The sequence below is a fragment of the Macaca nemestrina genome, chromosome 12 (assembly GCF_043159975.1).
Source record: "Macaca nemestrina isolate mMacNem1 chromosome 12, mMacNem.hap1, whole genome shotgun sequence".
Classification (NCBI taxonomy): domain Eukaryota; kingdom Metazoa; phylum Chordata; class Mammalia; order Primates; family Cercopithecidae; genus Macaca; species Macaca nemestrina.
Window position 1 is genome coordinate 17,334,260 of NC_092136.1, and position 19,034 is coordinate 17,353,293.

At 39.3% G+C, this 19,034-nt stretch overlaps 1 protein-coding gene and 1 long non-coding RNA gene across 6 annotated transcripts in view; one reads left to right on the forward strand and one right to left on the reverse strand.

Moving 5' to 3' along the window:
* The window catches only part of LOC105466440 (olfactory receptor 4S1), an 88,763-nt gene extending 78,413 nt beyond the window's left edge, over positions 1 to 10,350 (forward strand). For all 3 annotated transcript variants that reach the window (XM_071074626.1, XM_024788092.2, XM_071074627.1), the window contains one exon: positions 8,023 to 10,350. In XM_071074626.1, coding sequence (XP_070930727.1) covers positions 8,052 to 8,981 — 930 coding nt within the window. In that variant the 5' untranslated portion in view covers positions 8,023 to 8,051 and the 3' untranslated portion in view covers positions 8,982 to 10,350. The remainder of the gene's footprint in view (positions 1 to 8,022) is intronic.
* Positions 6,942 to 19,034, reverse strand: part of LOC139357450 (uncharacterized) — a 30,460-nt gene continuing 18,367 nt past the window's right edge. For 2 of the 3 annotated variants that reach the window (XR_011610578.1, XR_011610577.1), the window contains exons 3-4: positions 7,554 to 7,648; positions 6,942 to 7,093 (exon numbers count right to left, since the gene is read on the reverse strand). This is a non-coding gene — a long non-coding RNA (uncharacterized lncRNA). Of the gene's footprint in view, positions 7,094 to 7,133; positions 7,649 to 19,034 lie in introns of those variants that run through there. The other variant, XR_011610576.1, reaches the window with a different exon arrangement.

The following is a 19,034-nucleotide window of genomic DNA, read 5'->3' on the forward strand; positions in this document are numbered from 1 at the left end:
AATGCAAACCAGACACTAGACCAACCCCTATGGATTCAACCTACATGTCTGCCCCAGTGAGCAGCTGTGGAAGGCCAGTACCCATGGACCCTGGCACTAGGCTTAACACAGGTCCAGCTCCACCATGGAGGACTCAGTTTACACCTGACCCGGCTGTCCCTCAAAAATGCAGACTCAAGGCCTGTTCCAGTGCCAGGCCAGCCCACATAAACCCAGGTTCTAAACTCACCCTGGTGGACCCAGGCTCCAGGCTCACACCTGCAGACCCATGTGTCAGGTCTGTTCCCGCTGGACTCTAATTCTAATCCTGTGGAAACAGATAGCAAGGTTATCTGCCTGGAGACCTCCACAGTCAACCTGCCCATAGTGTCTTCAACTGTTGGCTCACATCGGAATTCTAGACAAGCTGATTGGTGAAGGACTTTCCCAGCAGAAGCCAGACTGTAAAGGCTAGAAGAGATGACAAATTCTTCAAATGCAAAGACACCAAAGCAAGTTTATAAGAATCATGAAGGATCAGACAAACATGGTACCACCAAAGGAAATAAATACATCAACAGTAATTGACCCTAAAGAAATGGAGATATATGAACAGTCTGACAAGGAATTCAAAATAATTGTCTTTAAGTATTCATGGGAATACATGATAACACAGATAAACAACTTTAAAAATTAGGAAAATAATGCATGAACAAAATTAGAAGTTCAATAAAAAGATATAAACCATAAAAAGAAATCAAACAGAAATTCAAGAGAAGAACACAAACAGTGACCTGAAAAATTCAATAGAGAGAGCTGCAAAGCAGACTCAACCAAGCAGGAGAAAGAATCAGCAAGCTTGAAGACAGATTGCTTGAAATTTGTCTCACTCAGAGGGAAAAAAAAAAAAGAAAAATAAAGTTAAAAAACCCTTTGGTATTTCAGGAACACCATCCTGTATGTCAGTGTAAGTATTATGGGCTACCCAGAAGGAACAGAGAAAGAAAGAGAAGCTAAAAGTATGTTTAAAGAAATGATAATAAAGAAATGGTCCCCAAATGTAGGAAGGGATATAAACATTCAGACCCATGAAGCCCAAAGAACTACAAAAGTGAGGACATAAAGATGTCTTCATCAAAACACAACAGAATCAAATTGCCAAAAGTTAAGGACAAAGAGAGAAATTTGAAAGCATTAAGGAAAAACTGACTTATCACATACAAAGGAACGATAAAACTATTAGCAGATTTGTCAGCAGAAACCTTGCAGGCCAGGAGAGGGTCAGATAATATATTCAAAGTGCTGAAAGAGAAAGAAAGAGAACTGTCAACACAGAATACTCAGCAAAACTGTTCAGAAATAAAAAAGAAAGGGGCCGGGCGCGGTGGCTCACGCCTGTAATCCCAGCACTTTGGGAGGCCGAGGCGGGCGGATCACAAGGTCAGGAGATCGAGACCACGGTGAAACCCCATCTCTAAAAAAAATATAAAACATTAGCCGGGCGCGGCGCCTGTAGTCCCAGCTACTCAGGAGGCTGAGGCAGGAGAATGGCGTGAACCCGGGAGGCGGAGCTTGCAGTGAGTCGAGATCGCGCCACTGCACTCCAGCCTGGGCGACAGAGCAAGACTCCCTCTCAAAAAAAAAAAAAAAGAAAAAGAAATAAAAAAGAAATAAAACTTTCCCAAACATAATCTGAGGGAGTTCATCACCACTGGACCTGCCTTAAAGGGAATACTAAAGGAAATTCTTCATGCTTAAAACAAAAGTGAGCTGAAATGAAAGTACACTAACTAACAACATGAAAACATATGAAAGCATAAACTCATTGGTAAAGATACACTATTCTATCTCTATACTAGCCTAGAAATAAACCCATATACATCTATTAACTCATCTTTAACAAAGGTGCCAAGAACACACAGTAGGAGGAAGAAGAGTCTCTTCAATACATGGTGCTAGAAAAACTGAATATCCACAAACAGAAGAATGAAATTTGACCCTTATCTCACACCATATACCAAAAGCAAATGAAAATGGATTGAGATCTTAAATGCAATACCTGAAACTATAAGGTCAGTAGAAGAAAACAGGAGAAAGAAAATCTTGATTTTGGTCTGGGCAATGATATTTTAATATGATACCAAAAGCACAGGTCACAAAAGCAAAAATAAATGAGTAGTATTGCATCAACTGAAAAGCTTCTTCACAGCAAAGGAAACAATCAACAAAGTGAAAAGGCAATCTAGGGAATGAGAGAAAATATTTGCAAACCATGTATATGATTAGGAGTTAATATCCAAAATACAAAAGGAGCACATACCACTCAATAGCAACAAAATTAAAAATGGACAAAGAATGAGAATAAACATTTCTCAAAAGAAAATATAGAAGTGTCCAACCAGTATATGAAAGATACTCAATATCACTTATTATTATAGTAATGCAAATCAAAATCACAATGAAATATCACCTCACACATGTAGGATAGCTATGTCAGAAAAAAAAGATAAATGTTAGTGAAGAAGTGGAGGAAAGAAAACCCTTGTGCACAGTTGGCAAGAATGTAAATTGGTACAGCCATTGGGAACACAGTATAGAGGTTTACCCCCAAAATTAGAAAGCTTCTGATTTAGCAATCTCACGTCTGGTTGTATATTCAAAGAAAATGAAATCAGTATCTTGAAAAGATACCTGTATTCCATGTTTATTGGAGTATTATTCACAATACAAAGATATAGTAACAACCTAACTGCCTGTTGGAAACTTAATGGATAAGAAAAGTGATTTTATATATATGTATAAATATTATTCAGCATTAAAAGAAAAGAAATTCTTGAAAAAAACTACTTTAAAGTTCATATGGAACCAAAAAAGAGCCCGCATTGCCAAGACAATCCTAAGTCAAAAGAACAAAGCTGGAGTCATCACGCTACCAGACTTCAAACTATACTACAAGTCTACAGTAACCAAAACAGTATGGTACTGGTACCAAAACAGAGACATAGACCAATGGAACAGAACAGAACCCTCAGAAATAATACCACACATCTACAACCATCTGATCTTTGACAAACCTGACAAAAACAAGAAATGGGGAAAGGATTCCCTATTTAAATGGTGCTGGGAAAACTGGCTAGCCATATGTAGAAAGCCGAAACTGGAACCCTTCCTTAAACCTTATACAAAAATTAATTCAAGATGGATTAAAGACTTAAATGTCAAACCTAAAACCATAAAAACCCTAGAAGAAAAACCCAAGAAGAAAAACCCTAAAACCTAAAAACCCTAGTAGGCAATACATTCAGGACATAGGGGTGGGCAAAGACTTCATGTCTAAAACACCAAAAGCAATGGCAACAAAAGCCAAAATTGACAAATGGGATCTAATTAAACTAAAGAGCTTCCGCACAGCAAAAGAAACTACCATCAGAGTGAACAGGCAACCTACAGAATGGGAGAAAATTTTTGTAATCTACGTATCTGACAAAGGGCTAACATCCAGAATCTACAAAGAACTTAAACAAGTTTACAAGAAAAAATCAAACAACCCCATCAAAAAGTGGGCAAAGGATATGAACAGACACTTCTCAAAAGAGGACATTTATGCAGCCAACAGACACATGAAAAAATGCTCATCATCACTTGCCATCAGAGAAATGCAAATCAAAACCACAATGAGATACCATCTCACACCAGTTAGAATGGCGATCATTAAAAAGTCAGGAAACAACAGGTGCTAGAGAGGATGTGGAGAAATAGGAACACTTTTACATTGTTGGTGGGACTGTAAAGTAGTCCAACCATTGTGGAAGACAGTGTGGTGATTCCTCAAGGATCTAGAACTAGAAATACCATTTAACCCAGCCATCCCATTACTGGGGATACACCCAAAGGTTTATAAGTCGTGCTGCTATAAAGACACATGCACACGTATGTTTATTGCAGCACTATTCACAATAGCAAAGACTTGGAACCAATCCAAATGTCCATCAATGACAGATTGGATTAAGAAAATGTGTCACATATACACCATGGAATACTATGTAGCCATTAAAAAGAATGAGTTCATGTCCTTTGTAGGGACATGAATGCAGCTGGAAACCATCATTCTGAGCAAACTATCAAAAGGACAGAAAACCAAACACTGCATGTTCTCACTCATAGGTGGGAATTGAACAATGAGAACACCTGGACACAGAGTGGTGAACACCACACACTGAGGCCTGTTGTGGGGTGGGGATGGGGGGAGGGATAGCATTAGGAGATATACCCAATGCAAATGATGAGTTAATGTGTACAGCACACCAATATGGCACATGTATACACATGTAACAAACCTGCACGTTGTGCACTTGTACCCTAGAGCTTAAAGTATAATAATAAAAAAAAGAAAAGAAATTCTTCCATTTGCAGAAACATGGATAAATCTGCAGGACATTATGCTAAACAAAATAAGCCAGGCACAAAAAGACAAATATTGCATGTCCTCACTTATATGTAAAAGCTAAAATAATGAAACTCATAGAAACAGTGAATAGTACAGGGGTTGTGAGGGGCTAGAGCAGGGAGAAATGGGAATGTTGGTCAAGGTGTATAAAGTTGCATTTATGTAAAATAAGTTGTAGAGCTAAGGTACAGCAAGGTGACTATAGTTATTACTACAGTTTTGTATATAGTACAGTAGATTTAAGAAGGTAGAGCTTAAGTTTCTCACCATACCAATAAAAATGATTAACTATATAAGATGATGAGCACGTTAATTATGTTGATTATGGTGATCATTACCCAATGTATACATATATAAATCATCAAGTAGTACACCTTGAATATAAAATTTTTTTGTCAAATATACCTCAATAAAGTAGGAGGAGGGAAAGAAAAAGAGCATTTGGAATCAAGTCCTTTAAAATGGCTGCCATTAATTTCATGCCCTCAGTGCTCTAGATCTCAAGTAATCAATAACATTTTCCAAAAAAGGTTTTACATTAGATGAAAAAACAGCAGCTCTTTCTGTAGCATGAGTCAACAGGGAAACTACATGAGGTGCCCACTCTAGAATTATGCCACCTTGCCATTTAGGTGGCATTCAGCTTTCTTAGAAACCTGGGTTCAGATAGGAAAAAGGGACTCTCACAGGCTTAAGTTTTAAATATAGAGAATTCAATTCCCCATTCAGGATGGGCATTTTTCAAACATGACTCTCCAGGATATCTGCTTCTAAGACAAAGTCTTTCCATCAAAGGAGATAATTAATTCCTGGGAGAGAAAGCAACAGCTACGAGACAAGGTCTCTGAATCTTTGTAGAAACCTCTTTAAATACACATGCAGTACAAGGTAAAAATGGTTTTTTTGTTTTTGTTGTTGTTGTTGTTCACATCTCCAGAGCAAGATTCATCATGAGCTGAGTGACTCATTTAAATGTATTTCCTCCACACTTTCTTCATCTTGCCCTGAGGGGACCAGAGCCATGTAAAGAAGAGCAGTTTTTTTGTGAAAATGTTCAGAGGCTTTAGGCTAGAAGAAAATATTTAGACTTACAGACTTTCTTAACAACTGTTGATTTGATGTTGAATCACCTGAATAAGCTCTTTTGAAGTGTGAAATACCTTTCACAATTGAAACTTACTTATTCCAAGAAAAGATAGTTTCAAATAAGATTGTGTCTGAACACCCCTAAACATCATTAAGATCATCAAAGACTACTAAGGTAAGTTTTTCAATAGTGCTGAAGCTTACCAAAGATTATTACTTTCTATATATAGGAATCAGTATTTTTCTTTTTTTTTGTGAATGAAACATTATTTTTTAATTGGATAGATGAGAAAATTGTTTATAGATGAGAAAGTTGTTTTTATTCTATAGTACAAGTCACTGCTGGGAGATTTGAATAGAGTTCTTAAAAATGCAGACTTCAAAGCCCCTTCTGTTAATGTATTATACTAGTTCATTTAATAGCAACAGAAGATACAAGAGGAAACGTAATCAGTACTTTTCAACACTTTTCAAATAGAGTAATAGAGTCTTGCATTCTCATTCCAATTTTTCAAAAGGTAGTTGGTAAATATCATTAACCCAATTTGACAGTTGAAATATTTGAGGCTTACAGAGATTAAGCAATGTATAGAACCCATCTCTCTGATATCAGGTACCATACTTTTGCCATGGGACACCTCCTTAGTGAGTGAGACAAGTTGTGAGGACTAAAAATTTAAACACACTTCACACACACAAAAGACGCAAATATAAATATTAAACGGCAAATCATCAGCTGATTAGTCCAAGCACCAACATGGAGAAACTTTCCTGGGATCACTTGCTATGAATAATATAAATCCCTGTAGCTTCTTGAAAAGGAAAATTGGAGATCTTTCTTCGTGAGCTTAATGCATGGTCAAATGTTTCTCTGTATTATATTGATCACACTGTCAATTTATCGTGCCTCCTAGGCTTATACAGCCATAAAAGTAAATGAAAGTCCTGTGTATGTCCCTAACAGTAGTATATTCATATATGTTCTCCCAATTAATTCTCATAACAGTATGTGAGGTGAATATTATTCTTATCATTTTATGGATGATAAGATTAAGATGTAAGGTGCCAAGAAATATACCCCAGTTAAAAGAAGTTATAGGTGGAAAAACAAGGATTCTAATCTGGTCTTTCTGATTCTCAAACTAACACCATTAACAACTGTGATGATGGTTTTTCACACTTTGCAGAAGATTCTGGCCAGGGTCCCATGCTTTGGAAGGGGGTTGAGAAGGAATGGATAGTGCTGACAGGGAGACTAAGCAAAAACAGCCCTTCAATGAATGTAATACCACATTTTTCTTAATATTTAGGAGTTTCAATATATCATTGTGTCTGTGTGTCTGTCTGCTGATGAAGTTGCTTCATATAAACTTGTCTCTGAAGTAGTATTAATTATAAAAATTATGGCCATATCAAAGGGAAATTACCAGTTCAACATTGTTTATTGTAACAATATAAAGCGTGAGTTAAGACTTTGGAGGGAAAAAATTAACAAGCATAATCTGAAACTTAATATTGGGTGCAGCCTTGATTATCTGCTCAATCTTGGGAGGAACCTTAATTTCTCTGTGCTTCTGTTTCCTAATGAGTAAATAAGTATAAAAAGACAATAGTAACTAATACATAGGTTTTCGGTGAGGATTAAATAAGCAAATGTCTGTAAAAGCACTTGAAACATGCTATGTTCAGTAAATATTAGTTAATATTAACACTATAACTATTAATATTAGTCACTGAGATTGTGTCCTCATCTGTAAAATTGACACAATGAGATCATGTGTGCAAAGCACATTCTACAATGTCATGCTCATAGCAATTATTCAAAGGTGTATATTATTAGCTATAATAAAGTTAATAGGACTTAGATAATAGATTGTGAATTCTTTTATAGCAGCTCTTATATTCTTTCTTTACATTTTCATCACAAATGCACTGTTATTCTTATGTCAACTACTCTAAATAGTCTGCTAACTAAGTTCCATTATCTGGCTTCCAGCTCCTTACTGGATCTCAGCCCACATCATAAAAAACCCACAAAGACCTTCACTAGAGATGTATCCCAAGAATTCCCCTTCTTCAGATTCCTCTGTATCATTTCACTCATATTGTGCGTAACATTTCACATTTCATTATTTTCTAAAAAAAAGAAAAAAAAAAGCAAATTTTGAGCTTTGCATTCATATGCTTTACATATATATTCTATAATCTTTTCAGGCTTAGTTGCCACTATGTGTGCAATCATTCAACTTTCAGTCATTTCAGATGATTAAATATTCACAGATGGTCTCCTGCCTGTGTGCCACGAAAGTTTCTTATGTCAAAACTCTTAGCACAGTCCTCACCAGGGAGGCAATTTGAGTAAACTTCCAAAACTCAAAACTTTTTTCCTATCTCAGAAAAAATCCTCAAATCACAACCCAGTAGAACCCAAGAATTTATTATATTACATATTACAATGGAGAAGTTTAACAAATTTAAAGATGTATTAATAAAAATTGTTTTCTTTTCAGGTAATGTAATTAACCATCATTTGAAATACATGGCGAATAGAAACAATGTGACAGAGTTTATTCTACTGGGGCTTACAGAGAACCCAAAAATGCAGAAAATCATATTTGTTGTGTTTTCTGTCATCTACATCACCACCGTGACAGGAAATGTGCTCACTGTGGTCACCATAATTGCCAGCCCATCATTGAGGTCCCCCATGTACTTTTTCCTGGCCTATCTCTCCTTTATCGATGTCTGCTATTCCTCTGTCAATGCCCCTAAGCTGATCACAGATTCACTCTATGAAAAGAAAACTATCTTATTCAATGGATGTATGATTCAAGTCTTTGGAGAACATTTTTTCGGAGGTGTTGAGGTCATCCTACTTACTGTAATGGCCTATGATCGCTATGTGGCCATCTGCAAGCCCTTGCACTATACCACCGTCATGAAGCAGTGTGTGTGTAGCCTGCTAGTGGGAGTGTCATGGGTAGGAGGCTTTCTTCATGCAACCATACAGATCCTCTTCATCTTCCAATTACCTTTCTGTGGTCCTAATGTCATAGATCACTTTATGTGTGATCTAAACCCTCTGCTCAATCTTGCCTGCACTAATACCCACACTCTAGGACTCTTCGTAGCTGCCAACAGTGGGTTCATATGCCTGTTAAACTTTCTCTTGCTCCTAGTCTCCTATGTGGTCATACTGTACTCCTTAAGGATCCACAGCTTAGAGGCAAGGCGGAAAGCCCTCTCTACCTGTGTCTCCCACATCACAGTTGTCATCTTATTCTTTGTGCCCTGCATATTTGTGTACACGAGACCTCCAGCTACTTTACCCATTGATAAAGCAGTTGCTGTATTTTACACTATGATAACTCCTATGTTAAACCCCTTAATCTACACCTTGAGGAATGCTCAGATGAAAAATGCCATTAGGAAATTGTGTAGTAGGAAAGTTATTTCAAGTGTCAAATAAGTGTGACTGGAGCCCAACATGATTCAACTGAGGCAAGGGTCGAAAGGACATTTTGGGTAATGTCAGCAAGGAATTCTTATTGGATAAATAAAATATTAACCACTATGATCAATACATTATGCCTTGAGGGGAGTCAAAATGGGTTCAAGAAAAAGGAGAAAACCTAACCATGTATTATTCTCACAAACTGGGAAAATTCTACCAATTTGGGGCTTAGTTTCACCAGCTTCATCCATATGTATGAAACTCATAGGCCTTCCTTCTAATAAATGTAAAATAAGTAATAAAGTAAATATATCTATATTAAGTAATAATGTCCGTAAAAAACAGAGAGGCATTACTCTTATCCCCGTTTACCAAAGAGGAAACTTAGAGAAGTTGACAGTGTCAAAATAGAAATATCAAATAGACAGTAACCAGAATCTCACTGATTTCCCAAACCATGTGCTTAACTACCATGATACCCTGCCAGGCAATGATGACAGAAAGATCAGATCATCATAACAGCTATCATTTATTGAGATAGGGACTATGCCGGACACATTGTATATGTTAGTTCATTAACTAAAAATATAACTTTTTCATTAATAATTGTTTCATTTTTATATATCAAAATTGATGGCCTTTGTTTTCTGAAACATTATGCTATCTAACTACTTCAGGGCTATAAAAGCAAAGAACTATTTAGCATCTGATGGGTAAACAATGAAGTTTATACCATGATTCCAAATGTCCTTGTAGGCTTCAGAACCATTTTGTATCGCTCACATTACTCTTTTTATACTGATAATCGACCAGAAAGAGTGATGGTTCAAATAAAGAAGATGTTTTGATATCAAGGAGAAATTTCTCTTTATTAAATATACAGTTATACTCCATAAAATACTTGCCTGATAGATAACAATAGTTCCTACAAGGTACCATGTCTGGTATACCATAAACATAGAATCAATGAATAAAAGGAATAATGAAAATGAATAAATTCAATAAAATATAAAGCAAAAGTAGTAGTGGAGGCTAGGACAGTTTTTTCTACCTTCAAACTAAGAATTCTGGTTGGACCTCACAGGGAAACTACATTTTTTCATTCTTATTGAAACAATGAGAAAGAAATTGAAACTGCATTCTCAGCATATGAACGTATAGTTTATCTTGATATTTTTCCTACCCCCAGTAAGATTTTATTATCTTATGTATATGGGCTCTTTATATTTTTCTTTAATCAGTTTGCTTTTTAGTAACATTTTCATATTAAAAGTTGTTTTGTTTGTTGTTTTTTGCTTTTTGATTTTGACATGCAGTCTCTCTCTGTTGCCCAGCTAGAGTACAGTGGCACGATCTTGGCTCACCACAACCTCCACCTCCAGGGTTCAAGCAATTCTCCTGTCTCAGCCTCCCGAGTAGCTGGGACTACAGGAACCTGCCACCATGCCTGGCTAGTAGAGATGGGGTTTCACCATGTTGGCCAGGATGGTCTTGATCTGCTGACCTAGTGATCTGCCCACCTCAGCCTCCCAAAGTGCTGGGATTACAGGTGTGAGCCACCACACCCAGTCTAAAAGCTGTTTTTCAAATCATATTGCTACACACAAAGCAGTTTCAGGATAACTGTATTCCACTTATTCCTTGCATTCTTTATTCCTTAATCAACAAATAGTTTTTATCCCCAGGAACGTATCAGGCACATCGATAGTTCCTGGGGCTTAGTGGTGAATAAAGAGAAACCAGGGTCCTCTTTTCACAAAAGTTAGGATCCTCTGAGAGACTTCAAGAAGAGAACAGAGAATTACAACATAAGACTATCAATAGTAAGAGCATGGAATTAGAGGGCTGTGAAAGCATGTTAGAAGGACACACAACAAAGACCTAGGAGATCTAAAAAGAATTCCTAGATGAAAAGACATCAAAAACAGAAGCTGACCAGGCACAGTGGCTCACGCCTGTAATCCCAGCACTTTGGGGGGCCAACGAGGGCAGATTACCTGAGGTCAGGATTTCGAGACCAGCCTGGCCAACATGGCAAAACCCTGTCTCTACTAAAAATACAAAAATTAGCTGGGTGTGGTGGTGCATGTCTGTAGGCCCAACTACTTGGGGGGCTGAGACAGGAGAATCACTTGAACCTAGGAGGCAGACGTCACAGTGAACCAAGATCTCGCCACTGCACTCCAGCCTGGCTGACAGAGCAAGACTCTGTCTCAAAAAAGAAAAAAAAAGGAAGCCAAAGGGAGAAAAGGAATCAGCAGAATGAGTGGGCATAAGGTTGAGCTAAGAGTGTGTCTATGAGAGGGAATAAGTAACAAAGGCCAGAAGATGAGAAAGAGTAAGCAGGAAACCCAAACAATTCAATATGACTGTAATTATCAATTTATCTATTCATTCAACAATTATTTATTGAACCCCACTGTGTGCCAGAGTAGGACACTGAGATTGTAAAAGGGAAAATACAAGACATAAAGCTGGAAAGTAGGATGTTTTGTAAGATCAAAAAGGGTCTCATAATTGTGTTAAAACTAAATACTAAGTACCACGGAGAACATAGTGAAAGTACTTTTAAACTAGCAAGAAACGTATTTGGATTTGTTTTGGGAATGATAACTCTAGCTGCAGTATGGGAAATGGATTGAAGGGTCAAGCCTCCCAAGAGAAGAGCAATTAGGAGGTAATTATAATGATTTAGGTGTGGATAAATGGGGGTCTGAACTTTGGTGACTCCCAAGAGATACCGAGTGTTAGGGACACTGTTGCATCCAACTCAAATGCCCTTTGCCTGGTAAGTGAACTCCTGCCCCACCTGCTATGTCTGGGCTGCTAACAGCTCACAGCACCACCCTTCCCTGGACAATTGCACCACAGAAAAAGGGAGGTGCCACACCCAGAAGATTATGCCCACCGTCAGGGCCCAGCAGTGGCCAATGACTAACAGACATGCAAGTTTAAAAGGTTATTGTATAATACAATGTATCCTCCAGAGCTTCAATGGCTCCAGACTCAAGGCAGACTTCAGTTGAGACCACATCTGAAGCCAGACTCCAGTTGAGATCATGTCCTTTCTTCCCTCTACCATAACTAGCTTCCCTTAACCCCTTTTCCTTATAAGTCACTTTTATGAAAATTCTCATCTCAGATCTGCATCTAAGAAACCCAAACTAACACAGAGCAATAGAGACAGTTTAAGATACATTAATGAATTTTAAGGAAAAGAACTTGATACAGGACGAAGATTAGAGAGAAAAGAGTCATGGATGAAACTCCGTTTCGGCTTCAGAAGGAGGATACTGAGATGGAACAGAGAAAAGATGAACCTGCTTTGCCAGCTGAAGAGGCCTCCCCACCTCTAGCAGAACCTTCCCTTCACCCTTAGTGGAAGAAACCTCTTCACCCCCACTGAAGGTTTAACCTCACATTGCCTAAGGAAATTGTATGTCCTTCCCCGAAGCAGTTTCCCAGCAAAACAATGTTGATTTCCCTCAAGACCCATCTTCATCATCCCTCTTTGCTTCTAGACCATAACTAGACTCAAGGTTAAACTCCGCTGTGTAAGGTTAAGCTGTGGTGTGGCAGATGGCATCTGAACTCACTCCCAGAAGATGATAAACGTTAACTTTAGAACAAATCAAGAAAACTTGATTTGAATGCAGATAAAGCAATGTCCTTCCCTAAAAAGTCTTGAGTTTATCACATAGTTTCAGTCAGGTTAGCTGAAGGTGGATTAGTAAGGGAGTGGGGAAAGAGAAAACAGATGTAGGATTATTCTATTTATCTCTAAGTGCTCATGGAACATACACACAATAGAAAATACGCTGGGCCACAGTACAAGATTCAATACATTTCAAAGGACTAAACCATACAGAACACATATCTGATAATAGTAGGCTTCAACTAAAAATTTATAACAAAAATATAACATCCCCCAATTATTTACAAATCAAGCAACACAATTCTAAATTATTCATATATTAAAGAAGTGCCAATGAAAATTTTTAATGAATTTTAACTGAAAGGCAGTAAAAACAAAAAAAAAATACTAGATGCAGCTAAAGAATTGCTCAGATGCTGCTATAAAGACACATGCACATGTATGTTCACTGTGGTACTATTCACAATAGCAAAGTCTTGGAATCAACCCAAATGTCCATCAGTGACAGATTGGATTAAGGAAATGTGGCACATATACACCATGGAATACTATGCAGCCATATAAAAGGATGAGTTTGTGTCCTTTGTAGGGACATGGATGCAGCTGGAAACCATCATTCTCAGCAAACTATCGCCAAGAACAGAAAACCAAACACTGCATGTTCTCACTCATAGGTGGGAACTGAACAATGAGATCACTTGGACTCGGGAAGGGGAACATCACACACCGGGGCCTATTATGGGGAGGTGGGAGGGGGGAGGGATTGCATTGGGAGTTATACCTGATGTAAATGACGAGGTGGGAGGGGGGAGGGATTGCATTGAGAGTTATACCTGATGTAAATGACGAGCTGATGAGTTGATGGGTGCAGCACACCAACATAGCACAAGTATACATATGTAACAAACCTGCACGTTATGCACATGTACCTTAGAACTTAAAGTATAATAAAAAATATATATATATATAGCTTTAAATGCAATTACTAGAAAATAAAAAAGATTAAAGGAAATGAACTAAGCTTTCGTCTCCAGAAGCTAGAAATAGTAGAGCAAAATAAATGCATAAAATGTGGTATAATATGAATAGTAAGTAGAAGACAGATATACTTGAAATAAAATTAATTTAAAAATAGAGAAAATACATAAAGGCAGGGTGGGTTTTGTGTAAAAATTAATAAAACTAATGTCCTTAGCAAAATGGGTTTTAAAATATAAGAAAAAAAACAAATTATGAGAATCGGCAATGAAAAGGCTATGCTGTAGATTCTACAGATCTTAACAAGATAATAAAAGGACATTACAAATGAATTTTGCTAATGTCCTTGCCAGTTAAAAAGAAATGAACCTCTGCCTTGAAAAACACAGCTTTCTATTTTTTGTCATCCACAAATGTCTGTAAAAACAATATTTCGATTGAATAAATGAAATACATGCATCCTCCATTTGCAAAGAGTCTTACAAGTTAATAAGAAATCATTCATCTACAAAATGGGCTAAGGGCAAGAACAATTTCCAAAGGAAGAAGAATGAATGGTCAATCAACATATGAAAAAACTTTCAACTTCATTAGTAACCAGAAAAATGCAAATTTAAAATATTTTGTACTAAGCAACTTTCAATTTTTATTGACAAATAATAATTGTATATATTTATGGGATCAATAGTGATGTTTTGATACAGATAATATACAGTGATTAATTCGGGGTAATTAGCATATCCATTATCTCAGACATTTATCATTTATTTGGAAAAACACAACTTTCTAAACACACACACACACACACACCCATACATACACACAAACACACAAGCAAAACCTGAATAACATACATGTACTGAATTCGCTCTTGAAAAATTTTCCCCTTACTTCTCCCAGAAATATCAAGATTACATCCTATGTATCTTTATCAGTGAATTCCACATTTCACTCTTAAAAAATACTACCAATTTTATATCAACATTTTCAGGGATTAGAGAAAATGAAAAAGGGCATTACAAGAAAAAATATCAAATAAATATCTCTCATTAACACAGACACAAAAATTCTAAACCCAACATTTAGCAAATAAAATACAGCCATATATAAAAATAATAATGCATCATGAGCAAGTAAGTTTTGTCCCAGGAATGAAATGTTGATTTCACATTCAAAATCAATTCATGGCCACATGTGGTGGCTCACGCCTGTAATCCCAGCACTTTGGGAGGCTGAGGTGGGCAGATCGCTTGATCTCAGGAGTTCAAGACCAGCTGGGGCAAAATACTGAGACCTCCAACTATACAAAAAAAAAAAAGTTTAATTAGCTTGGTGTGGTGGCATGCGCCATAGTTCTAGCTACTTCGTAGGCTGAGGTGGGAGGATCGCTTGAGCCCAGGAAGTTAAGGCTGCAATGATTGGCGACTGTGTCACTGCCCACCAGCCTGGGCAACTAAGTAAGTTCCTGTTTCAAAAAAAAAATCAATTCATATAATTCATTGCATGAACAAAATTAAGTAGAAAAAAATGTGATCAATTCAATAAATAGAGAAAAACCTTGATAACATTTAACATACGTTCATGATTTTTAAAAAGTTTAAGAAAACTAGGAATAGAACTTCCACAGTAGGATAAAGCCTATTAACAAACATCCTACAGACAACAATGTACTTAATGAGGAAATACTAAAAACTTTCTCTGAGAGTCCGGAACAATGCAAAACTATCCATTATAACTACATCTATTCCACACTGTGCTGGAGAATCTAACCAGGGCAATAAGGCAAAGGAAAGAAATAAGTGGCATTTATAAAAATGACTAGGAAGAATTTTAAACTGTCATTATTTGCATACAACAATTTTGTGTATGTAGCAAATCAAAATTTATAAACTATTAAAACTAATACATTTATGAGATGCTACATGGTATTAAAAAATTTACAATTAAAAAATATGCAACTACAAGATGACTGACTAGATTCAGATGGGGTGTACCTCTTCCACAGAGCAGAACCAGAATATCAAGTAGATATTCATACTTTAAATAGATCGTCTGAGAAAGAGCACTGGAATTCAACAAAGAGGCAACAGCAGACACTGAGGGTGAAGGAAGGAAGGAGACATGGGGCTGCCTGTTTGGGGTTGCTGGGAGCCAAGAGCTGCCCCAGACCCAAAGAAGGGGGAAGTGAAGGAACCCCAGAGCTCCACATTCCTGGGGCAGACTTCTAGAATCCTAGCTACAGGAGAGTCCCTCAACCCCCATAGGCCTCCAGACTGGCATAGACAGCTGTCTGGAGATCATGCACAGGTGCTTCTCAAACTTACATGGCGTCTCACAGACTTCCAAGCACTGGGCAGCTGGAGCACGGTGCCATTCTGGGAGCCCATTACCCAAGGATCTCTGTCCTGCCCTGAGGCTGCCCCTGCCACTGCTGGCTGTTGGGCCAGGTAGTGAGAGGGGAGGCCAGGTGCTCTCACGTGCCTCAAGGAGAGGTTCCACTGCTTCTACTGTGGGACTGAGGTCATTTGGACCACATACCCCATGCCTGCCAGTCTCTCCCAAAGCTGCCTGCCTAGCCATTCCTATGGAGAGAGGACCACCCTTCCAAGTGGCAGGCCCACAGTGCAGCCACTGTTGCCCTACCTGAGTGTTCCTCCAGTGGCCAGGGACCAGCTTGCCCTCCCTATCACAGCCAGCACTTGAGTCCAGGGACCCCGAGGACAAGGCTGTTGGCCTGGTCCTATCCCTGCACAATTCAAGCATGTCATCCAGGAGCATGGAGATGAGATCTGTGATCTGCTCTGATGTGATCTGGAGACCCCACAGTCAGAAGTGAGAGGAGAGTGTGGTGTGGGTTCATGCTGTGGCACAGGAGCTGGGTACGCCTCCCTTCATAGGACCAGACCAGGAAGGGTGTGGCCTGAGATTCAAGGTTTCTGCCCCAGACAGGGAGTTTCAAGGCCTGGGGAGGCTTTGACATCTGAACCCAGATAGCTTAGGATGGGCCTAGTGGTTCTAGCCAGCAGCTGGTGGCTTGATGCTGTAGGGAAACCCATGGGGTTGGAGGTTTGGGGACGGAGCAGATCCCACTGCCACTTCCAGCTGCTGATTCATGGCCACCCCTCCCCCTAGCATGAAGGTACTTTGATGCAGCAGAAGTGCCTCTGCCCCTCCCTGGATGGTTGCCCCAGTAGCCTGAGACCTGACCCCAAACCCCCAGCAGAATCAGCACTTGCACCAGCCTTGGAGAGCCTGGTCCAGGACTTCCCAGACCCAACCATGCCTGGCTTTGCCCCATCCAACCACTGCAGCAGTAGAGCACGGGACAGGGAGCCCTGGGAGTTCCATGGCCCCACCCCTTACATAGGACACCCAAACCTTCTGTAATGAACAAAATCCAAGGAAAAAATCCCACTGCTACCTCTCTCCTGGAAATGCCACCTACTGGCTTGGAAGTCAACCTGCACAGCTTATTAAACTGCCCACACAACTACACAGTGCTCAGCTGGCTCGTATCACAAGTGCCACCTACAGACCTGCAGGTAAAACTAAACAACCCAATATCATCCCTGCTGACAGAAGTGCACAGTGCTGGGGAATAAAATAAGAGACTTCCCCCCGCTGATCTCTGCAGGAGGCAGTGATCCCTCTCACATGCCCAACTGACTGTCGCTACAACCTACAAAAAACAGTATTTGAGAAAACCATTACACTAAGGCTATCTATCATCAAAAAATTCATCGATTTGGCCCCTTGGAAGTACCCAGAAGCTAAAGGGCCCTACACAATATATCCTACACTGTGGGGAAAAGAAAGAGAGATCAGCCTGTTACTGTGACTATATAGAAAGAAGTAGACATAAGAGACTCCATTTTGTTCTGTATTTGAGATGCTGTTAATCTGTGACCCTACCCCCAACCTTGTCCTTGCAAGAGACATGTGCTGTGGTGACTCAAGGCTTAATGGATTTTGGGCTGTGCAGGATGTGTCTTTGTTAAACAAGTGCCTGAAGGCAGCTTGCAGGTTAAAAGTCATCACCATTCTCTTAATTTCAACTACCCAGGGACATGTACACGGCCAAAGGTCACAGGGACCTCTGCCTAGGAAAGCTAGGTATTGTCCAAGGTTTCTCCCCATGTGATAGGCTGAAACAATGCTGCTAAAAGGTTGATGGAGATGTTTGCATATGCATCTCAAGGCACAGCATTTTCCTTTAAACTTATTCATGTCACAGAGATTTTTGTTCATATGTCTTACTACTGATTTCCTCCCTACAATGATCCTATTGTCCAGCCACTCCCTTATCTTTCAGATGGTAAAGATAATTATCAATAAATACTAAGGGAACTCAGAGACCGGTGCCAGCGTGGGTCCTCTGTAAGCTGAGTGCCAGTCCCCTGGGCCCACTTTTTCTTTCTCTATACTTTGTCTCTGTGTCTCATTTCTTTTCTCAAGTCTCTCGTTCCACCTAACGAGAAACGCCCACAGGTGTGGAGGGGCAGGCCACCCCTTCACTACAGTCACACCCTTAAGAAAGGAATAAAGTTCCATCCAAACAAAAGTAAATCCAAAAAGGAACCAGCATTGAATTCTGGGACCATAGGAAAAAAGTGTGTTGTGACACACCCAAAAGATCATACTACCTCTCTAGCAATGGACACTGCTCCCACATCCCAGCTGCTCCAGCTTCAGCCACAGCTCAAAGGGATCCTAGCACAGCTCCGGTTGCCACTCTAGAGGGCACAAGCCATAAGCTTTGGCAGCTTCCATGTGGATTAAGTCTACAGATACACAGAGTACAAGAGTGAAGGTGACTTGGCAGCCTCCATCTACATTTCAGAAAACGTGTGAGAAAGCCTAGATGCCCAGGCAGAAGCCTACTGCAAGGGTGGAGCCCTTATAGAGAACCTCTAACAAGGCTCCACACAGAGTCCCTACCAGGGCACTGCCTAGTGGAGGTATAAGAAGGGAGCTGCTGCCTTCCAGAACACAGACTGGTTGAGCTTGCAACATTAGCATGGAAAAGCCACAGGGCAGAGCAGCCCAAGGCTTTGGGAGCCCACTCCTCACAACAGTGTGCCCTGGATATGGGACATAGAGTCACAGGAGATTATTTGGGAGCTTTAAAGTTTAATGACTGCCTTGCTGGGCTTTGAAATTGCATGGGGCCTATACCCCCTTTCTTTTGGCTGAATGTTTACCCAATGCCTGTACTACTATTGTTTCTTGAAAGTACATAACCCGTTTGGATTTTACAGGCTTGTAGATGAAAGAAACTAATCTCCAGATGAGACTTTGGACTTGAACTTCGTACTTTTGAGTTAATACTGGAATGAGTTAAGACTTTGGGGGACTATTGGGAAGGAATGATTGTATTTTGCAGTGTGACAAAAACATGAGATTGAGGGGGACAGGGGTGGAATGATATAGTTTTG